General features: G+C 34.2%; 1 protein-coding gene across 2 annotated transcripts in view; it reads right to left on the reverse strand.

The window, feature by feature from the left end:
• The window catches only part of DACH1 (dachshund family transcription factor 1), a 456,872-nt gene that overhangs the window by 164,516 nt on the left and 267,077 nt on the right, over window positions 1-25,279 (reverse strand). For both annotated transcript variants that reach the window (XM_067016340.1, XM_059041898.2), the window contains exon 4: window positions 8,717-8,889. In XM_067016340.1, the coding sequence (XP_066872441.1) occupies window positions 8,717-8,889 (173 nt within the window). The remainder of the gene's footprint in view (window positions 1-8,716; window positions 8,890-25,279) is intronic.

The following is a 25,279-nucleotide window of genomic DNA, read 5'->3' on the forward strand; positions in this document are numbered from 1 at the left end:
TAGTCCTGCATCATAACTCCACCAATCAATAAAACACAATCTTTTGCAGTGTTCCATCTTTATAAAACTAGCCACAATAATAAATGAAAATGTAAGAGGAATACACTCTCACTGAAAAAAAAAAGGTCATACTAATAACCTAATGGTATCAGAATAACAATAAAGGAAAAGCTGCACTTATTGCCTCTGAGTAGAACAAGAAGTATCAGTCTTTACCACAATTCAGAATCAAAGGTGGAATTTAAAACAATGAATTCTAAAATTCTGAAATAAAAAGGAGTTTGGGATTAACATATACACACTACTATATATAAAATAGATAATCAATAAGGACCTACTACTACTATAGCACTACTGTGCTATAGCACAGGGAACCATACTCTATATTTTGTAATAACCTATAAGGAAAATGAATCTGATAAAGAATATAAATACATATATATAGCTGAATATATACATATATACATATATAGCTGAAACACTTTGCTGTACAATCAGAGCTAATGCAACATTGTAAATCAACTGTACTTCAATAAAAAAATAAATTAAATAAAAATTAAATAAAACATAAAATGTTCAGTATTACACACATGTGATTAATTAAACATTAAAAAATGCATAGTGTCTGCTTCATCTCCACCACAAAATGCATTATATTTTATCAACTTAAAATATTTTCTTAGAGTAAGATTAAATAATCACAACTCTTTTCTCTAAATGGGTTATTTCATTTAGCTTTACTTTATATTGCTCTCTTTAATTATCTTCATTTTCATCTCTTTATCAGTTAGCAATTCCCTTATTGAGTATGTTATAGAAGTGGGGAGAAGATATTCTAATGTTAAATTTATCTTAAGACAACTTTTAACTTACGAAATTGAAGTTGACTAGCACTTTATAAAACCTAAACTCCTGAGCTTTAACACAACTCAGACTTCAATTCATTCGTTCAGAGAATATTTACTAAACACTTAATATATGCCAATGTTCTAGGCTCTGGTTACATGTAAGTAAACAAAACTGACAAAACTCCTTTCCCTCATGGAGCATATATCATCAGCTAGTAAATACTGTTAGTGAAATCCAGAATCATACACACTGATTGTGAAATCCATATTCTCTCATTCTGGAAAAGAGAACAGAAAGGATAAATAATAGGATTGGGATTCTGGGTTCAGGAAAATGTTAAAAAGTACTTCTGGAAGACATAAACAAACCTAATATACTTGCATCTGGTAGAAGATCTGGTAGCCACCATCAAAACTCCTTAACTCTGAGTTCTAAATTGAGGCTTCAAGGGATATTTACATAGCTCTTTTTATTTGTTTTGATGATGATACTGAAGAAATACTCAATTTTGCTAAATGGGAAAGTGGTAAGAGTGTAATCATAAACAACCTCATTTTATTCTCCTACTGTGTCTTCAAATTTATTCAGTGTTGGTAGGGAACTATATTTTTCCCACATCTGTAATGAAAATTCAGGCAGCCTAGTAACTTTCCAGATTCTTATTTGGTAATATACAAATATACAGTTACTTTGAGCAGCAAAAGGCAGTCTTGACTCAGAAGTTATACCTCAGGCTTATGTAATAAATACTATTATCTTAATTAAAAGAGAAGTCCCTCCTTTTCTATAGTCAAGTAGGTAGAATACAGGGAGGAGAGCAAGGAAGAAATGGTAAGTTCTGATTTGGCCAGCATTGCCATCAATTGGCATCACTCTGTTCGTGCCAAGTGTTTAAAGCCAACTTTTTATCTAGTTAAAGCACTGTGTATGTTCTAAGTGGCCACCACCTCTATGAACTGCTTACAGTTCCTTGATGGGTCTAATTCGTCTCTGTGTTCCTCTGTCCTCTGAATTTCTGGCTTAAGTGCATCTGGATGCTTGATTCAAGTTGATCTGGGGGCAAGAGTACTTCATAGATGGTGGTGTATGCTTTCACTGGAAGTGCATAATGCCTTCTTGGTTGCATTTTATGATGCCAGCCACCACTGATAATCATAGCCCAGATTCATCACTTCATTAGGACGTGCAATTTGATGAATTTGAAATATATCATTCCATACTCATTTATTTGCAAGAAGATTTCTATGAACAGAAAGTTTCTCTTGTGCATCATTGTGTTATCCTGAGGGACAGTCTGTATGGGAAAGGCAGGAAAATGCTTGATTCCACCCCTTTAACCTTTATTTAAACCCTTATTTGTCCTTTAAAAGAATCAATTCCCTAGAATTCTCCAAAGGAGAATTATATTATATTTAGCATTATTATAAACTCATGGATCTAAATATGTCTTATATTTTGGGTAGTTGTGTTTTAATACTTCCTTTTTCTTGTTAGCATTCTCTTTTCATATTTAATATCAATACCCAAATAAACATTAAGAGAGCAGACTTAACTGTTTCTCTAAATCCAAGTAAAATTTAGACAAAATAGTTTTTTTGCAAAAAAAAAAAAAAAAAAAAATTTAAAAGTGATGCATACATCTAGAGTTATTTATGGTTGTCCCAAGATAAACTATTCTGTACCCCAAAGCAAACATGAGGTAAATGACATTGCTGTAAGATTTTTTAATCTACTTCAAGAATCCAGTTACTCTGGTTCTAGTTTTTATAATTTTTAAATATTTTGAACTTCACGCAAGTAAAGTCCTATTTACTAGTATAGTATTTTAGGGAACTGTTTTGGAAAAAAAAGTATTAGAGAATGGAAAATGTATACGTTGTATTAAAAATATTTTTTCAATGTTTAATTCTTTGAGAATGTCATAAACAATGTCTATTTCTCTCTCTCTCACGCACGCGCGCGCACACACATGCAAAACAGCGGATTGGCAGAGAAAATTAACAAATTTAAGTCATATTCCCTGTTCTCAGAAAAATGCTGTAATGTGGCATATGAGGAAAGATTATTCAGTAATGTAGAATAATTAGAATGTTGCCAAATTTCTCAAAAACAATTCCATATTATCACTAAAGAAAAGTGAAATCTGGAAAAAAAAATGCATTTAAAAGTCTGCTTTGTATACTACTGAACTAGCAAACCCACCAAAAGCAAAATACACTACTTTTGTTAGTGAAAAGGGTTGAACAAGCAAAAGAGAGTGAGAGAGACAGAGAGAGAGGTCTTACTATATAATTGCAACTATATTTCAAAAGCCTGACACAGACTCCCTATAAAATTCTAGAACTTATTTTTAAACAGATGATTGCGAATACTTGGGGGGAAAATAAACCAGTGATAAGATGAAGATAATGTGACTGTAGAAAGACTTCTAATGATTTTATAAATACTAATTTACTCATTATGACAACCTGATGAGGTAGTAATGATATAATCCCCATTGTACGGAAAAGGAAACAAAGACAGGGATATTAAGTGACTTTTATAAGGTCATAAGACTAGGAGATGGCAGAGCTGGAATATAAACCCAGAAAGTCTTCCTTCAGAATCCATGTCTTAAACCACTAAAATATGTTGCCTTTCTTCTTTTTAATTTTCTTTTTATTTCAGAAAGAACCATTTTAAAAAAATCCTTATGATATCATTGTGAATTTATTAAATAAAAGTGAGAAAAATATTGATTCATTCAGGGGGGTTGGGGGTTACTTGATGAATGATTCCCAAAGAGAATCAATTAGTAGAACATTTCAGCCTATTAGGAAATCTCTAATGACAAGAGGAATTGATCTCTTGATTTGTACTGTTTATTTTCCTCAGTGATTTAAAGTAATACAAGTAATACATCCTTTTACAATTTGGAAATGATACAAAGATGGTATAAATAGCTAATATGATAGTTTGGAGTATTAACACTCAAGAATATCTAAAGAGCCTAAATCAGTAGACTGGAAAATTAAAAAAATTAATATGGATAAATGCAAATTCCTAATAAATATAAAAGATAAAGAATTGGCTTAGTAGAATTTCATGTCAAAAATGCATGAGATTTACTGAGTCACACATTCAACTAGCAAAAATAGTTATGAACTATGACTAAATTTATGAACTATTGTCCAAACTGAGGTTTATGTTAGTTCTGGTCTCTTCACTGGTGGGTTCACTTCTAGAGTAATATGCAGGACAGGGGTAGTGAGGAGGGGGCTTATTTAAGAAAAGGAATGTCAACCAAGAGGCTTGATGAAAAAATTGTCCGAAGAAACTAGAATTTTGGTCTTGGAAAAAAGAAACACCACAGGTACTATAGCAGAGGATTTAAAAATGGTTAGAACGCAGAAGAATTAGTAAACACTTTTTCCAAGAAAATAAAGTTAAAGTAGAAGCTATTGAGATGAAAATTTTAATTTGCTCAATTAATACCTTCATTACTCTTAAATTTGCTGAAAATAGAATAGGCCTTCTATAAAATAGATATATAAAAATGGGTAGAGAGGATGCAGGAATGATTTCTCCACCATGGAGGGAGCTGGATTACAAAACACCTAACATCCCAAGCCTATGACTCTTCATGTTCTATGAATATTAAACAGTAAAAGTATATGGGTTTCACTGATACATAATAGACTAATTCAGAACATCTAATGATTTAATATAATCTTAGACATTTAGCTATTAGGGATTTAAGGTAGAATTATTATTGTGTAAACAGTATATGTCCTTTTCCTCCCTCCTCAAAGTTATCTTTCTAAAATATTTACAGTAGTCCAAACAATCTAAATTCAGTACTTTAGCAGACTGTCATGGAGGCTTGCATTTAAAGCAAATAACAATGTCATAGTGGTACTGTCCTTACCTATATAATTTTCTTTTCCTCAATGCTTTTAATTTCTTTTCCTTTCAATGCCAAATCCTATGGCTCTATGGTGTTTGACAGTTTAGTTTGTGCTGCTTCCATTAACCACAGCCTAAGATTCACATGGGTTTGAGTTAATCAGAACTCAATGATTAGCAATGTTTTTCTGTAAAGAGCCAGCTAGCAAACATTTTATTCAACACTGCCTTTGTATTTGAAAGTAACCATAGACATTATGTAAATTAGAGTGTGGCTAATTTCCAGAAAACTTTATTTATGGACACTAAAATTTGAATTCCATATAATTTTCATGTGTCATGAAAAATTATTCTTCTTTTGGTTTTTTTTTCCAACCAGTTAAAAATGTAAAATCATTCTTAATTCATGGTCCATACAAAAACTGACAGCAGCGTAGGTTTTACCCAAGTTCAGCAGCTTGCAGACCCTGCTCTACTGCTTGAACTGGTAGGTACATTTTCATAAATAGGTTTATAAGAAAATCATTGGAGTTCCTTTAGTTCGTAGAAATAACAAAAAAAATGTTTAAGCTTGTAACTCTGAGAGCTATGGTTTTGCTTTTCTTCTGTCCTACAAATTCTTTTTGCTATTCTCATTTGGGTTGAGTTTTAATTTTAATTCTTGTCATTACTGTCAAAAAATGTAAATAGCACATTCCCACATATGGACCATCCCTCAAAGCCTATTTTCTCTTGTTTTATCATTTCTTCCAGTGGGGGTAAATCTTCTTTGGTATTTAACATTTCACTTTTAATTGGCCTTCATATTTAGAATCTTTTCAGTCAAACAAACTTGTAGGCTCTATTCTAATTACCCACTTGGGCCCCATACTCTTTAACGTGACATAAGAGTCAACCATTTTCTTTGGGGAACATAAAAATTTTCCCTAAATTAAGTTTAATTAATATGTATCACGTGAGTTTACTAAACACTGCTTCGAATGAGTGAGACAATGAGAATGCTGAATTCACAGTAATAACTATTATCAAAAATGATCATAAATTGAATCGATACCTTGATTAACAAATCAGTTCCCTCACTGATGACAATGTAGCATTCAGTGGCGTTCTCTCAGGAAAGAATTTTTTGGTAGTTGATCTTGGCCTCCTGTGATATTTCTTGTTATTTTCCTCTGGTAGATACTTCCGAAAATTATTTAAGGAGCAAGTACACACCTTTTTTTATAGCATATTATTATATGAAAAATTCCCATTTGCATATTATTCAACTTTTTATGTAAGTAATGACAGGGTCTTTACAAAATGGATAATGACTTGAATGCATCACAATAATACCATACAGAGTATTTTCATTGCCCTAAAAGCCCCCTGTTCTCCATCTGTTCATCCTCTGTTCCCACCCACTAGCAACCACTGATCTTTTTAGGATCTCCATAGTTTTGCCTTTTCCAAAGTGTCCTATACTTGAAACAATACAGTGTATAGCCTTTTCAAACTAGCTTCTTTAACTTAGCAGTAAGCATTTGAGTTTCCTCCATACCTTTTCATGGCTTGATAGCTCATTTCTTTTTAGCTCTGAATAATATCCCATTGTATGGTGGTTGAGAATTCAGCTAAGCTACTCTGGTATTGCTGCTTCAGCATCCATTTTGTTTGACCACGTGGCCTACAGGGACCTTAAACTGACACTAGCCCCCTTCATGCAAGTACATGCTCTAGACAGCAGCCAGTCATGAGCAAATTAAGTCCCTGGTATGACTTCCCCAAAAGCCCTTGTGACCAACAGTCAGTCTTCTTAGATAAGACCCCTGGGAGTCTTATCAAAACCCTACTCTTTTGGTTTGAATTAACCAATCCAGCCCCAGCCTGCAAATCCTGAGATACCCCACCCATGGATCCTAATAAAGCCATTTGCCTCAGGTCCTGCCTTGTTCTCTCTGTCTGCACTCTGCCTTGACCCCCCTGTCTGGTCCCTTGAGGCATGCCAAGTACTTCCTCCATGACCTGTGAGTAATAAACTCTGTTTCATTTTTTCTTGTGGTCTGTTGTTGAACCATGGCTCACTCACTTAACAAATGTTAATTCATTTTTTGGAAGTACAGCTGACTTGCAATATTAGTTTCAGGCATACTACATAGTAATTCAATATTTTTATAGATTACTCTCCATACAAAGTTATGACAAAATATTCACTATATTTTTTTTGTGCTGTACATTACATTCTTGTAGCCTACTTATTTTATACCTCGTAGTTCAGTACCTCTAATCCCCTTCACCTATTTTGCCCCTCCCTCCCAATCCTCTCCCTTCTGGTAACCACTAGTTTGTTCTCTGTATCTGTGAATCTGTTTCTCTTCTATTTGTTCATTTGTTTTATTTTTTAGATTCCACATATAAGTGAAAACGTGCAGTATTTGTCTTTTTCTGTCTGACTTATTTCACTAAGTATAATACCCTCCAGGCCCATCCACATTGTCACAAATGGCAAACAACAAAGTCATTGCACACGGAGGTACACAATTTTTTTATCCAATCACCTCCTGAAAAGCATCTTGGTTGCTTCCAAGTTTTGGCAATTATGAAAACAGCTGCTATAAATACCCATGGGCAAATTTTTGTATAGACCTAAATTTTCAACTCCTTTTGATAAAAATCATACGGTTGTAGGGTAAGAGTATGTTTAGTTTCATTAGAAACCACCAAACTGTCTACTAAAATGGCCATACCATTTTGCATTACCACCAGCAATGAATAAGAATTGTAACAAGGCCTTTTATGTAAAACATGATCCAGAGACTCCCCTAAACTCACATGTATTATATTCAGAGAAACAAGATAATAATTATGTCAAATATGGATAATGCAGCATGAGGTATCTTTTACTTAGTTTAAAAATTAATAATCTATTCTGACAATGCAAATGGTATGGATGAACCTATTTGCAGGGCAGGAATAGAGACGCAGACGTAGGGGATGGATGGGTGGACACAGAGGGGGAAGGAGAGGGTGGGATGAATTGGGAAACTGGGATTGACATATATACACTACCGTGTGTAACACGGATGGCTAGTGGGAACCTGCTGTATAGAAGAAGGAGCTAAGCTCGGTGCTCTGTGGTGACCTAGATGTGTGGGATGAGGTGGGTGGGAGGGAGGTCCAAGAGGGAGGGGATATATGTATACATGTAGCTGGTTCACTTTGTTGTGCAGTGGAAACTAGCACAGCATTGTGAAGCAATTATACTCCAATAATAAATAGATAAAGTACTTTGATTTAAATATACATTATAAAATAATATGAATGAAAAAGTATACACACACACATATTTAAAAGTATACACATACCCCCACACACACATATACAGAGAGAGCCAGAGAAGTGTGTATATATACACATATGTGATACCTGTATAACAATAATGTTATCTTCCACTTACTGTGTATTTTTGAATATACAAAAAATTTCAATTTATTATTTCATTTAGTTTTTACACCCACACTGTATTACACATTTTTTTAGGTGTAGAAATCATCAGAAAGATTTAGTTACACACCCAAGTTGACACAGCTAGTTAAGTGGCAGAACCATAATTTAACCCTTCTTGTTATTTGAAAACAAATCAGATACTATTTTCCACACCTTATGGCTCATAACACCACACACACATGCACACATACCCACGAACACAAACACAACCATACATATAAGCACATACACACATTCTGAAGTATATCATTTAAAATGCTATGTTCATTTCTCCCTTAGCAGATATAATAGAGAACTTCAAGTTAGCCTAGCCTGCCTAAATACTGTACCCCTGGTTCTAATTACTATAAGTGCCTTTTTTTCCCTCATAATCTATTTACTATCACTTAGCTTTTTAGAGTTAGAACTACTTGTGGAGTAAGAAAAATGGATTGAGTGATGGTGGCTTAAGATGATTTTGGCTTAAGGCAAATCAATCATGTAATTAAACAATTACCTTAATAACAGATGTCTCAACTCTGGATGGGGGACTCTGAACTTGTGCTGCTGCCGCCATATTGGCAATGGTGCTGAGATGGTTCATCTGGCTCATTGCCATGGTGACAGATGCTGGAGGTAGGCTGACAGGAATTAGAGGGTGGGGCATCATCATAAAAGGCAGTTCCAGTCCTGTAAAAAGTACACATATATCATCATTTCTCTATTCAAGTAAAACAATGAAACATGGTATATCTCATTAATTAAATGGCTAAGGACATAAATCATTGAAAATTGAAGCATTTTTAAATGTTCTAATAATGAGAGTCAAAAGAAAAATATTTGTCCTCTTTGTATGCAACAGTGGTCACTTATCACTCAGGGAAATTAGGCTTAAAGCTAACCAGTTTGGTGCCATGTTTTATCACTCACCACTCTTCATTTGTGTTTAATACAAACAGTCAGTTCTTCACTACATTATTCTTCTGATCAGTCTAATTCTTGTTTAAAATACTATGGTTTTCTTTATCACGTTTAGCTGTCTAAATGTAGTGTACCTATCTACTATGTCCTATATTTTACTATCCGATCATTAAATTTTTTTTATTCTTTGCAACGATCATCTTTAGTGCTAAAAAATGCCATCATACCATTTGGCAGAAGGTGGCTCTGCTGAAGATGGTGGAGAGGATGACTGACTGGAAGGCTAAGTGCTCTAGGTATGCGGGGGCAGGTAACAGAAGCCTGAGATCCCCGGGGTGGGGAAGAGTACAGTGATTCCTTTTCCCAAGAACTTTCACTGCTGCCTGTGGGGAATGAATATCAATTATTTGGATACAATATTATTCCAAATATTCTAATGAATAATTGGAAATGAGGTTTTAAAAAGCATATCAGACGTAGAGAATGGACTTGAGGACATGGGAAGGGGGAAGGGGACGAAGCGAGACAGTGGCATGGACATATATACACTACCAAATGTAAACTAGAAAGCTAGTGGGAAGCAGCCGCATAGCACAGGGAGATCAGCTCGGTGCTTTGTGACCACCAGGAGGCGTGGGATAGGGAGGGTGGGAGGGAGACACAAGAGGGAGGGTATATGGGAATATATGTATACGTATAGCTGATTCGCTTTGTTATACAGCAGAAACTAACACACCATTGTAAAGCAATTATACTCCAATAAAGATGTGGAAAAAAAAATCACATTTGGAGATTGGCTAAGTGATTTCTTGGGAAATAAGCTCAAGTAAGTAAATTTCCCCTAAACCATATTTTCTTTTTGTTTTTCTATTTCTTAAATACAGTCTCAAATTTTCTGAAAAATAACAGTTTTACAACAGGTAGCCTATTTGTGGAGTCTACTCCTGTTTTGACTCAACCAACTTAATATAAAAAGGATTCTATTATATACCTAGAGAATTAATTACTGCTTGGAACTGAAGCACACTGATAGTTATAGAACTCAAAGTTATCCTTGTATAATAGAATCCCAGTCACCCTTCAGAGTTAAAGTTCCTAATTTAATTCCACAGAAAATCCTAAACATAGAATCATTAATTGCCCCACTTGGTTAGACATGGTCCAGTGAACACAAAGATCATTTACAAAAGATAATAATATGAAAGCAATAAGTTAAATGTGTGTGAATCAATAAATATATCTCTTGTTTTCAACTGCAGAGAAACTTAAGTTTATGACTATGGCAATACAGGTGCCAAAGTCAGAACAGTACCTTTAAGGGCGTGTATTTCAATATCATGGCCACGTCTCAGATTAAATAGGTCTTGAAACACCTTAATAGAGTACTCTTTGGAAGGTTTTTATATGTCATTTCAATTTAGGCATGTTCTCAGATTAAATTATTTTACCAGTAATTTATTGTTTAGCTGAATCTGTTGAATATACAAACTACCCACTTGAAAGAAAGTTTCTGTAATATCCCTGTCAGCTTATGAGTTTTCATTTCTTAAAAAAGGAAGAGAAACCATATTTTCATATAATATGCTTAGAAACAGCAAAGTAGGTAAAACTCCAACTTAAATGCTTTAGCTCTATTAAGAGCCTCATTGTAAAATCTCTAAGACATAGTTTTTCATAAAGAATACTTAGTTGCTGCCATGATTTTTTTTCCATTTACTTCAGGAAGACCGTTAAGGTTCAATATAAATTCAAACTCATTAGCTCAATACTGTCTGGATCTTAGAGTAAATTGTTCAGAAGTGGGTAATGAAAACTCAATTCAAATTCTTCAGCAATCAGACAAAGCAATTTTATTAAACAATGAAGAGAATCAATTAAAATGGATATCTTTATTATTTTACAAGAAAGCAGGACAGCTTTTGGCTTAAAAAAAAGTTTATAGCTTCATACGGAAATGACTCACATAAAAGCAATCTCTCCAGCTTGCTCCTACACTATGATATAAAACTTCACTTCTATATTCACAAATTTATACAGCTTATTTCTCTACTCATGACTTTTCTGACGCTTTATACCAAGGTCCTAGTCAAACATGCAAAAGCTGTAAGTGTATAAATTTTTTGAACATATTATGTGAAGAAAGCATTCAGTGACAAAACGTTTTAAACATTTTCACTTTATATTGTCTTTATCAAAGTATATGCAAAATTCTTCATTACATATTTACATTTTATGTTATCATTTAAAACAAGAGTTAAAGCATAATCACCAACTATTTGGATATAGAAATAACACTTTGGAATAAATGTTATTGAATATGGGAACTGCATTGGAAATTTATAAATAATAGATAATTTTCTCTTTATATTTCATTTAAAATATCCAAGGATTACATTTTCAAAGTAGATTGCATTTTTGAGGTTAACTAATATTAACTAATATATGGAGGAGGGAAAAATATTCACATTCATTATTTTGGATTGAGTTTGAGTTCTGCTTATAACTATTATCTACTTTTGTTTCTCTGTCCAATTGAGCCAATTTCTTTTATTTACATCTAGATTACCAGTTAATAAATGGGAAAAGCCATTTTCCCAATATACTTCAATTTCACTCTTGTATCAATAGAGAAGCACTTATAATTCTATTTTTTCACATTATTTTTCCCAATATACTTCAATTTCACTCTTGTATCAATAGAGAAGCACTTATAATTCTATTTTTTCACATTATCAAAGTGTAAAATATAAAGTTAAAATTCTGATTAAATCATTCCGGTAACAGATTATATACAAAATACTACCTTGGATATTTCCACATCTCTTTTGGATCACAGGATATCAGTGCCTTGTGTAAGGGTAAATATCAATCATCCATATATGAATTTTCCATAGCAAGTTTATAATACTAGATTGGATTTTCTCACTACATAAAATGCTCCTAGCCATCTCCGCCAATCATCATTTGTTAAATACTCATGATGTTAGCTCATTTGGGTAATAAATAGAGCAAACAATTAAGAAACTAAGTCTAATGAAAAATATACAATATATAACCAAGTCAGCTGTAAGTGATTTTTGCTTAATTTATAACATCCTTCTCCTCTATTACCATGAATAAATAAGAATTGAAAATAGGCCACTTCAGAACAAGACATGCCCATAGTTATTATATGTATAATTTCAAGTGCTTTGGTTTCAGCTAATATATTTGATATAAGTCAGTATCTATGTGTGAGCTTACACACAAACATGCATACACATATGCACCTTTAAGATTAAAGCTTGTTATTACAAAATCTTACAGGAGACAGCAGATTTCGCATATAAGAAAAGTTCTAACAGTTGGTAAGGAGAGTTACAGAGAAACAGAATTGATTCTTTTCTCCTCTTCCATTCTTGTAGAATCCTACCATTTCTTTGACTTTACAATGGAATAAAAAGACAAACTTGATCTAGCCCTAGTATCCTCAAAGAACATATTCTACAGAGACCTGTATGCAGAAACTCAGACATCTGATAAATATATAAAATGGTTTTGAACCAAGGAAATTGGTCATGAGCTCATGAAAAGATTCAGCGCATTCAGCTGTTTGATTATCTAGACTCTATATCCATATTTCAATGTGTTGGAGGGAAGGATTAAAGGGAGAGAGGATCTCCCACACCTAGTCCTACACACATATTGTGGAGAAGCATGGGAACAATCTCAGGCTAGACACCTGCTTACACAGGTGGGAATAAATCTGCGCTCTGACTGACGGCAGAACACACAGGCAGCTGTTATATGATGAAGTAGTGTAACCACAAGCATCAGGAATGTCAGCTCCTCATGCAATGGTGTGATTTTGGTGGAGTGAGAATTAACAAATGTACCATCTTACAGCAACCAGATGTAAGTGGGCACATGAACGCAAGAGGAAAAATTGAAATTAACCCCTGATTACCAGTTTTGTCTCTAGCTAAAAGCTATTAATTATGCTTTTATATAATCTGAAACAGTTTATTTACTCTGCCTAATTACACGGATAGTAAGAATATATCTGTAATTATATATGCAAATATATGGAACTTATATACAAAAAGTGATTGTGTGTGTTTAGGTTTCCTTTCCTGTAAAAGATGTGTATTTCTCAGGGACAAGCAAGGTGATTTTAAGGTTCAGTGTAACTGAAATTCTGATTCATAAGGAATGGGTATGGGACATTCCCTGCTTACACCTTCTGCACCCCCAACTTTAAAGCACAGTCGTAGGTTCTGAAAAAGTAAATAGCTTGGTGGACTATCTTAGTCTTTTTCTGAGCTCAGACTATATTTTGTATCCTTCCATTTCACACTTTTATGGTACTTTATGATACATATTTTATGATGGATCAGGTTATAAACAGAGAAATAGACTACTCTGGGGAGAAACCCTTAAATTTTGGAGCCATCCCTACTTTAAAGGTAACCAGATTGCCAAACAGTTAGAACTGATGGATAACAAATATAAACTAGTTTAATTTTTCCTCTAATTACTGCCTTCAAATATGCTCTGTTAAGGTTCCCTCTTCTACCCCTTAATAACCTTGAGCAGATTTTGAGTATAAGAAAATCCATTTTAGGGCTTCCCTGGTGGCGCAGTGGTTGAGAGTCTGCCTGCCGATGCAGGGGACACGGGTTCGTGCCCGCTTCCGGGAAGATCCCACATGCCGTGGAGCGGCTGCGCCTGTGAGCCATGGCCGCTGAGCCTGTGCGTCTGGAGCCTGTGCTCCGCAACGGGAGAGGTCACAACAGTGGAAGGCTCGCGTACCGCAAAAAAAAAAAAAAAAAAAAAAAAAAAAAGAAAATCCATTTTAGTTAATACCACCCTCTGCATCCCCATCAGCACTCGCCAGCACTAGGGCCTAGTTAGCTGGAAGACAGAGGGGCTTGCACAGCTCTTCATCCATCTCTTCTCTTGGGTAGGAGGGTGAAGTTCTCCCATCCAACCAGCTCCTGCTCCCCACACTGTCACTTTTATGGCTATGCCTATTGTCCATTGACATCTCCCAGGTGGCAGGTGCCTAAATGCCAAGTATTCCCTGCCAAGCAATGTCTGATCATTTAAGGGGGTCTTCCAGGGGAACCTCCTAACTGCACAAGTCCCTGACAATGGAAATCTCCTGCAGCTTCCTGCTCTTCTAAGCTCGCCAAACTGCCATGGTCTCTTGAAACTAAGGCCCTTCTCCTGGCGTGGGTCCTTCTGTTCTGATGATGTCCACTCTCTCTATTCTGTCACCTCTCCCCAATTCTTTCTCCCCTTGCTCAAACATGTACAGAAAGCAGATCAGCAGTTCACACCAAAGCAGACATCCAGCTATGAAATGAGGTGGAGGCATCTGTAATCCTTGAGTAATTCTCTTGAAACTCCTCTCCCTGCACTTGGTGGTGAGGAAGGACTCTCAAAAAGGAATCACAAAGCCACAGCTCCCTCCACTAAGTGCTGTCTTTTCCCTACAATGTTTTCTCCGAATCTCCTCTTCTGTGTTGGTCTTCCCCTCTTATAAATGGAGGAGAGTCTGGAGTGATAGTTAAGATAACAACTCGGGTTCCGCTGCTATTAATAAGTACTGATGGGTATTTACTTTTTTTAAATTGAGGAGTACTTGGTCCCTTTTGTTCTTGTGTGGAACCACAGGAAAATTTCTATTTAATATCTTGTTACATAGCATATTCAGCAGAACCAACAACAAATATGACTATATTAGAAGTAGAATTTTAGTAACTGATTCTTGTAAAAAACTGAAAGAAAGGGAAAGAAATATGAATGCTCAACATTTGAAATGTTATTTCACAAATCAACTGAAACTTTATCAATTGAGACCGAAGTTCAAAGAAAAAAGATTACATGAATAAAAAAATAAAGAATGATTAAATGTGGGAGAATCATTAATAAAAGAAAGAAGATCATTTTTTGGAACACAAGTTTTATGTAGGAAATGAAAACTGCTTTGGGTAAGGATATTATTATTGTTTCTCTTTAATTAAAAAAAAAAAAAAAACAACTATGGGTATGTATATCACTGGTACTGATTAAAATCCTAGCCCAAATAATTACATTTATTACTGAATCCTAAACATAGCTAATAAGTAATAGGTTCCAAAAGAGAAGGCCACTGTATATTTTTTAATGAATTTTGGACAGAGTGCATGTAAAGTAATCAAACACAAAGTTAAAGTGATCTGTAGAAAAGAAATGCCTCTTAAACCACCATGCATTAAAATAGTAAAAGTATATTTAAATGTTATCTTTTATACCTAGTTGATATGTAACTATTTGTTCAGATTTTCCCACAGGCTGACCCTGATAAAGGAGGCAAATCTCAAAGGGACTAACGGTCACACCACAGCTTAGTGAGTGACACTGATAGACTCTGACGGGAACCTGACATTGTCAAGATTCGTTTACAATGAAAATGATGGCAAGAGCGGGCATTTACTCCATACCATTGGAGACCACTTAGAAGGATGTCAATGCCATCTTAACAATGGAATCAAGACTGCTAAGGAAAACTAAATACTAGTCTCAGATGCTACAGATGTTCAGCTGTTACTTCAGCAGTAGGTGAGAATAAACAAGTTATTGTCTTTTAGAGGATAAACTTCACCCTAATAAAAAATGAGATACAAAACATCAGCAGAAATACTAGTATTTTGCATAAATAGGAGAAACAGTCCTTTCATGAATTACTATAATGTAATCTTTTAAATCTTTTTCTGGATAACGATCTGAGCTCAGTGATCTACTTTAGCAAGTAAAAACACTGAAATCTTCCGGTGTTTTGGTTCAACTTTATCAAATTGCTTTATTTTAAAATGAGGAAGAAGCAATCTGTAAAGGGTACTATTAATTGGGGAACAATTTAAAATGTTCCAGTTTAAGTACAGTGGTTTAGCAAAGAAAACAGCACAAACAACTCCTAATTGGTATTGCACAATAATGTCCACAGAGCAGGCCATTTCCAGAGTCTAAAATTTATATTTGCACACATATCCTGTTTGATTTGGAAGTGCTATTTTTTTCTTAGAGAGAAAGAATAATATTGTCATGAATTCTAACTATCCCACTGCCAATAAATATGAGTCATTTAGGAAAACATGTTACTTTCCCAGAAATAGGCATTTTCTTTAGTTATCTGTCATTAACTAAACCTAACTCTGAGTGTTACATATTTGTTAACTAGAAATTTAAAACTCTTGCCATACAAAGAGGTTTCTATTTTACCTGTGTTGTTTTCTTTTGAATGCAGAACTGTTTGGAAACATTTTATTTTATATGTAATGGTGATAATATAATACTGGTGCTATCAGTGTCCTTGGACTCAGCAGAACTATGATATTAGCTAAATTTCATCAAGTTGAGACACTTCTATTGCCTTACATACTCCACAGTGTTGTGGAAAGTAGCATAAGTTAAGCTGTTGCACAAAGTGGCACACAAAATACTGGAAATCAGAACTGCTGATTTTAAAATTTTTGCTTGAATATTATTTACCATGGCTAATGACTAACTTGCAAGAATAAGAAGCAAATTGTAAAATCAGAGCTGCAGTTCAAGTCATTAATGTCAGATGAGATACATAAATGGATATTTGAAGAACAGGCAGATATTACTAAAAAACAATTACACTGATAATCTTTGAGGAATCATGGAAAACTGGAACAGCATTAGGAAACTAAAAATAGACAACAGTTTCCATTTAAATAACCCTGATTTTGAACTCATGAAAGTTATTAGAAGAAATTATTATATAAAGAATACAGTACTTTACATATTTTCCCTTATTTCATACCAAATTCCAGAAAGTTTTGATGCAACTTAAAATAAAAGAAAGAAGTCCATTACTATAAAGATAAAAGGTTAAATACTTAATGTGGAGAAGACAAAGATAATTATATCAGAAACTCTTTGCTTTTTGATGCTGTTGTTTTCTTTGGACTCATTAGCACTATGTTCTAAGTGTTAACGAGGTAAAATAGATCCCCCAAACAAAACAAAACAAAACAAACAAATGCAGACTCAAACTGGTAAATAGTTACATAGAACTCAGTAAAGGAAAGAAATAGTAGCTACATTAATTGTATTGACTAAATATTTGGGTGTCTTGTTGACATGAACGGCTCTAAGCAAGAGTCAAATGTTTCTATTAAGTGGAAATTAAGATGTTGCAACTGATAGGTTAATTTCTACAGCTAAAGTATAATGCTATGCGGACAGTGTAGAAATAACAATACTAGGAACATATTTAAGCTTTCCAATCTAAAATAAATGCATAAAATTCTTCCGAATAAAGCAGTTTGGTATAGTGTATCCATGTTAACTTAACTGCATCTTTTAACCTTTCTCATAGCCAATGTCAATGAATTTCTACCTCGTCCCATTTTAACTCATCAAATTATTTTTCCATTAGGCAAACAAATGAACTAGAAATTCTCCACTCTAAAGATATTGTAATTTCCCTATAGATTTACAATTACATCAAATAAAATTTCAAGTTAATGTACTTTCTATACTGTTACTAGAGTACTCAAAGCCATGGTATACAATCTGAGCAATTTTATGTTCATGTGTAAGTGTTGCTCATGGTCAGTTGAAATCAGTTTTAACTTCCAGTGTTTCATATAATATTTTCAATTTCAAATTATTTACATTGAAATTGAAAAATCTTCTCACTTGAGCCAAAATTGCTATTTAATTTTCTAAAAAGCATAAAACTCTTATAGGTAGGAGAGCAGGCTCATGGAATTCTTTTGATATTTCTCATATGCATGGATCTAAGTGCTAAATTATCTTCTCCCCAAACCTGGTTAGCCTCAAAGAATGACATCACCAGATAGTTGTATAAGCCACAAACCTAGGAATCATCTTTATCTCCTCCTCTTTCACTGTGTGCCACAGATGTTCAATTCCTGTTGATTTCGTCAATGTGATTTATCTCTACTTTTTTTTCTCTATCTGCTGCTGTAATCATATTCAAGGACCATCATTACTTTTAAGTACAAATCTTACATTGTCACTCCCCTGCTTAGAGGACTTCAACTGTTTCCCATTGTTATTAAGTAAAAGACCCAACATTTCTTTTCTTAATGTAAGCACCAAATGATCAGATTTATGCCTCTTTTGCTCGTCACTGTATCCTCAGCATTTAACAAAGTAGGACTAACTCTGTCAGTTTTGGAGTCGAGAGTTGCAAACCCAGACCAATTCTTACATTCACATGTGGTAAACTTCAGTGTGGCATTCAAAAATGATAAGCTATAGCCTTTGTTCTTGACCAGCTTATAACAGAAAAGATAGACAGATATAGCATATATGCACATAATCTTATCCTTTGACTGGAATAAAAGAGAAGATGAAGAGTAGGAAATATGCCTAACATTTTAGAAATAAACTTCTTAGAATGTGGTAATCATTTGGATACAAATGGAGATGAAAAGAGTAAAATGTGAGAGATAACTTCAGTATCTAGTTAACAGTTGGGGATATGGTGATATTATTAATGATGCAATGAAGATGGCGATGATGATGATGACAATGACGATATCTAATATGTATCATCTGCTTTCAATGTGTCACTCATTATGTTCAGCTTTTATATGCACCATCACAATGAATCTTTAGAACCTCTGAGATAGATCCACATTAGTATTATTAAAGTTGATTAAACTTGCCCTGGGATTTCGATCTTGGAATTCTGAACTCACAATACCAGCTTTTAATCACCTTTATGAGGAAGATCAGGTTTCATTATGAATAAAAATCCATTTGATTCTGGACTTGTTGAATATGAGATATTTCAGAAGCACTCAAATGAGATTGACCACAAGCATTGGAAATATGGCGTTGAAATTTGGTAGGAAAGCAGATGCCCAGTGAGGAAGATTTGGATGTCTTTGATTTGTAAGTGGGAGATTAAGCCATGATGCTTGAAGAGGGTATAGAAAGTATAAAGGTATTTCTACTAAAAGTTATTTCTACTGAAAGCCACAGAATAAGGTCCAAACAAGCCAAGCTGGATGACTTAAAAATAAAGCCTAGGAAGCTGGGCAGGAATAAGCAAAATTTGGTATATGACTCCTACAGTAAATTCTTAACACTAATGGGTATAAATGCATTTTTATAATTTCAGCTCTCCCCACTTACTGGTAAGCTATAATATTCTTTTAAATAAAATAGTCAACATGAATGCCTGACAGATGTTGGCTCCTCAATTAATACTGAGTGAATAAATGTAGAGCATTATCATTGGATTTAAGGATTTAACAATCCTAACTACAACTTAGGTAAACAGAGACAAAAAACCAAATAGACACAACTAAGCATAGTTTGAAAAGGTGCCATTAGTCCAACTTATAGTATGACAAATAATTGTAATATCCAGTAATTACAAGGTCCCCCTTAAGAACACTATGGAGAGATGCGGCTTTAAATCAACGGACTACATATCACAAAGAACTCAGCAGATTTGAAGGACCATAGAAATAATATTATATCCGAGTGGTAGATTACATGCAGATGGCAGGCGTGTTGAAAGCTACTGTTTATACAAAACCAAATCATTCTTTCCATAGCTTCTATTATATGTAGTGAAGACATACTATTCAAAGCACTTTTCATCAGTTTTTCATGGGCAGACGCAGCAGGAGATTTTCAAGGTCAAAATGACCACTAAAATTTCAGTTGCTGGTGATGAAAAAAAATACTTAGAAAGATGAGTAGTAATATGGACAAATTTATTTCTAATTTAATTCCAATTCAAGAATTAAATATAAAAGCATTCATCTTTATCCCAAGAATAAATGGATACAATACGCTTTTTTAGATTGGTATGACAATGTGACAATGTGAATTAGAAGAAGAGAAATAGTTAGAAACTGTGTTTTGAAATGAGGATTGACTTTCTGACAATATCAACACTCTTAGGTCAATATAAAGTAAAACTTAAACATCTTTATTCATTTTTAAAATTAATTTATTTATTTTTGGCTGCATTGGGTCTTTGCTGCTGCGCGCAGACTTTTCTCTAGTTGAGGAGAGCGGGGGCTACTCCTTGTGATGGTGCATGGTCTTCTCATTGCGGTGGCTTCTCTTGTTGTGGAGCATGGGCTCTAGGCACACGGGCTTCAGTAGTTGTGGCACGCAGGCTTAGTCGTTGTGGCACACGGGCTTAGTTGCTCCGCGGCATGTGGGATCTTCCAGGACCAGGGCTCGAACCTGTGTCCCCTGCATCGGCAGGCAGATTCTTAACCACTGTGCCACCAGGGAAGTCCTATTCATTTCTTATTTCAAAAATTATTTAGTGCAATTGTTATAACCATAATGTCACCAATGAAAAACATGAGAGAATACAACCAACTTAATGATTCGACCAACCTAATGAACCTATGATTCAGTTGTCAGAATTAAGTGCTAAACACAGGTTTTATGTTAATTAAAAAAAAAAAAAAACACCCACACAGGGTGATTGATGTTTGGATAAATCGGTCATATTCATTATTTTTCTTCCCTTCAACAATTTTTCTCAGCATCAATATTAAAATGACACATGCTTTCTTTTTAATTTTTGCGGTACACGGGCCTCTTACTGTTGTGGCCTCTCCCATTGCGGAGCACAGGCTCAGCGGCCATGGCTCACGGGCCCACCCGCTCCGCGGCATGTGGGATCTTCCCGGACCGGGGCACGAACCCGTGTCCCCTGCATCGTCAGGTGGACTCTCAACCACTGTGCCACCAGGGAAGCCCCACATGCTTTATTGAAAAATAAATGATGAATGATTAAATTGCCATCTTTTCTCAAGTACTTAAATAAAACTTTCAAAAATCTTGAACTTACAAAAGTAACATCTACCCAAATTATCTTTATCTATAATAAAGCCATTGTATTTTAAATATTTTCAGTGTGAAAAGAATTCTACCTATTAAAAATAATTATCTTCTAAGAGGGTCCTTAATTATTGAACAATAAATAGCTATCTAATTGCAAAAATACTCTGTAATAAAAAATTATAATGATCTGTTAGTTTCCCTTGTGATCACAAAAACTTGTCTTAAATAATTTCAATATCTCCTCCAAAATTAAAATATGGCACCATTTCTACTTCTAGTCTGTTCTGTTCTGTCATGTACATTCTCTCACATCATTCACACAGAATGTTAGGACCATCGTCCATAGTCACAGATGGTCTCATCTAGATGTACCTGGCTTAACACCTGGGCAAATACACCTTGTTAAATGTTGCTCTTAATTAAAATAATATATTTTTAAAAACTATTTAAGACTTCAGTTAATAGGCTAAACAATTTTTCAAAACAAATTAACTACTCAAGAACTTCTTTTTTGAAATTTTGTTCTAAGGGCTTCCTATAACGAGCTACTTTTCACAAAGAAGCATCTGGAATATGTTTTGCACCTTATCATATATTTGAACTATTTTCACAAAATTATAATTATTGTATGGACACAGCTATAAACAAAATTTTTAAAATGATTTGTTTTTAATGGTTTATGTGTGTCAATACTGTGTGGGATTTTTGGAAATATTTATATCCATATATTGTTATCTATTTTAAATCTAATAAATTTTTAAAGTGTTAAGAATTTAAGAATAGAGGCTTAATTTTAAATGTGTCAAATCTCTACTGACTGTGACAATAATTTTTGAAAATCACTCCATGATGTGCATTTACTCAGGTTCATATTAACATATGTTTAAATTCTGGCCTTGAAAAAGATTTCATGTTCTTGTTTACCCAAAGATTCAAGTTAATACTGCATATTGAAAATCTTGGAAAGAAAGGGGAAGAAACCACAGACTATTAAGATTATGATGCAGTCATAGCAAATAGAAAAAATATAAATAGAAGATAAATAATTTTTAAAATATCAATATATAATCATAAAAAGAGAACCAAATGCCAACAATATTACGGTATACAGGCCAAGGAATAAAAAATTATATTTCAACATCACTACACAACATAAACATACAATTTACTTTTCTGTATATATTTGAACCATAGAATGTTATAGTACAAAATAGACATAAAAGTCGTTCATCCTTTTGTTCTTTTAACATATATCAAACACCTACTACATAACAGGTAACGTTGCAAGCGATGGGAATATAGCAGTGAAGAAAGCAGATAAAAATCTATATCCTCAGGGAGTTTATATTCTCATTGGAAGGTGGGTAGAAAAAATAATATGCAAATAAATAAAGTGACATGACACATTAAATGAAATATCTGTCATATAGGGATGAAAGAATTTTTTGCATATACACGACATATGTGTGTCCGTGTAAGCATGTATGTTAGGAGGGTACATTGGGAAGAGTTTGCTCAGAAGATAACACCATCAAGCACCACCCTCTCCTTTTACAGCAGAAGAAACTGAGGTTCAAGATGATAAAATGAAATGCTTGGGCTTCCCTGGTGGCGCAGTGGTTGAGAGTCCGCCTGCCGATGCAGGGGACACGGGTTCGTGCCCTGGTCCGGGAAGATCCCACATGCCGCGGAGCAACTAAGCCCGTGAGCCATGGCCGCTGAGACTGCGCGTCCGGAGCCTGTGCTCCGCAATGGGAGAGGCCACAACAGTGAGAGGCCCGCGTACCGTAAAAAAAAAAAAAATGAAGTCTTCAGGTGAAGAGCTGGACTCGATCGCACCTACTTGAGAGAATTGCGTGGACTGTGCGATGAAGCAAAGACAAACATGAACGGTGCATCTGGATGACAGGTGGGTAGCTCAATTGACTGGAGGAGAAAGTACATATTAGGAAAGCATCAGGAGTCAGAAAGAATTAGGTAGGGTAGGGAGATGAGAATGAAAGTTTTCAGATGTCAGGATGATGAGTTCGATCATCATCTTAGGCAGGGGAAAGATATGATTAACGTGATGTATCAGATAGTCAGAAGAAGGAAAAGGAACTCATCATCAGGAATAATCATCGTAAGTTCTATCACCCACCATATCGACATTGATATGACCAGGGCAAGAATCCTGATTCTCATATTTCATGCCACTGGAAAATTGATAAAATAGAAAAAAAATATTGTGTTCTTTATCATTAAAGTTTTCTAAGATGATGACTGAAGAACAAATTGGTTTCCAGAGGCAGACATGACAAAACAATTATATCGAGTGAGGATATACTGCATATTCTTCCCCATATCTGAATCCAGTGGCTTGTAAACGAATTCCTTTTATATATTCACTCCAGAGATTTTCCCCAATAAAAGGAACACTGTGTATCTTGTTCGGAAGTCTTCACATAAGAGATATAATTTACTCTTTCTTAATAGGAGGTAACAGCTTACCAGTGAATATGGGTTATGTAGAATTCTTAGGAGAGCAAGTTGGAGGGATGCTCTGAGTGACACAACGGGAGAGCATAAAAAGGAAATATTCCCCCCCAAATTCATGATTTAATAAGAAGTTTTCTGAAATATAACAAGTTTGGCTTTAATATTTTATTGAAAAATTTAATCTGGGAATGTGTTTTAATATACTGCTACTTTGTGCAGAATATATTACTATTCTGTAGCACCTTCAATAAATGTTATCATATAGAATATTATACACATCCGTAGAGAGCAAAACAGTGTTTACTATCCTGACATTGAAAAATATGCACCAGTAAAAATACATCCCAGCCTTAGCCACTATTCTTGCTATTCACTTTTCTTCACTATTCACAATTCTTATATTCACTAGAATTCCTCAATAGTGACCTCAAAAATAACACTATATATTATGTAGGTAATAATTTCTAAATGATGCCATAAAAATTTTGATTTCCAATACTATATAGAATGTCTTACTATATAGAATGTCTTATTAAAATTGTACATCCAAATAGTACTTATTTTCTTTAGCTTGATAATATCACAGAGCATGATAATCCTTCATTTTGCCTGAGGAGGATTTTATTTTTCTTATCAAATCCATAAAATGATCATAATATTTTAAGTTGCTAACATGTAAAATAAAACACAATATGATTTTTATTTGTAGAAGATGTCTCTATAGCTCATATCATTTACTTTAATGATTTTTGTTTTCTTACTCCAAAATTTTCACATTAAATTCTATATTTATCTGGATGCTTTAAGACCAGGTAAACGTGCTAAAATACATTTTCAAGCAGCTTACTCTGCGTAGACTGCTTTTAAAAATTCAAAACAGCCCCCATAGCAAATGTCATTTCTTTCATGGTTACAAAATGCAAACTCCAAGTGTTTTATCCTAATGAATAAATGAGTTTGTCCTTTATGTATAAAATATAGTTTGTGTTTGTTGCACAAGTTTTTAATAATAGATGAATTTTAGGTTTGCTCTAACGTATTCAATAAAGTGTGATTAATCTGGTTTTTCAAAAATGCAAACTAGACATTACTATATTACTTTGCAAAATGCACAGCTTGCAACATTATTGTCTCAGTGGGATCTTAAATTGAATTGTAAAACGTGTCTTATTTCCAGTTTGATTTATGTGAGAGATAGCAGTGGATAATGTCCCTTTTGAAGTTTCACTGCTTTGTGTGAACAAACAATATAAACCTAAAATTCATCATAGAGTTTATTAGAACCCCAAGCAAACTTTCCAGTTATGTTTGACTGAAATGAAAATTATGATGGACTCAGAATACCACATTTTCAATGAAACAACTTTTTGAAGTTTACTGTTATGAAGGATTATACAATACATTTTTGACATTTTCTGTGATTTTTATTATGGTATTTCAAGTAATTACCAAATCATGTTTTTCTCTAAAAAAGCTTTCCTGTGCCCTGAGAATTAATCTATGATACCATTTAGCTTGGCTTTTTGAAGTAAATATCACCAGATAAAAGCCAGCTGGATCTGAATAATAGGATACTTGAATGAATGTATTACTGTTTGAAAAAGAGAGTACAAATCTTCTAAAAAGATTAATTTCCATTAAAAAAGATAGCTCCCAGATCTACAAAAGAATAAATTCAAAAACATAATAAACTCTCAGAAAGAAAGGTAGATTAAAGTAAAAGCTGCAGCACCTTGTTACTGCAGCTGTTGTGAAGCAATGATTCTGTATCAATTACATTTGGTTGGTCCTGTAGGGCTCTTCAAAGCTTTGTGTGAAAAGCCCGAATATGGGA

The sequence above is a fragment of the Kogia breviceps genome, chromosome 16 (assembly GCF_026419965.1).
Source record: "Kogia breviceps isolate mKogBre1 chromosome 16, mKogBre1 haplotype 1, whole genome shotgun sequence".
NCBI lineage: Eukaryota > Metazoa > Chordata > Mammalia > Artiodactyla > Physeteridae > Kogia > Kogia breviceps.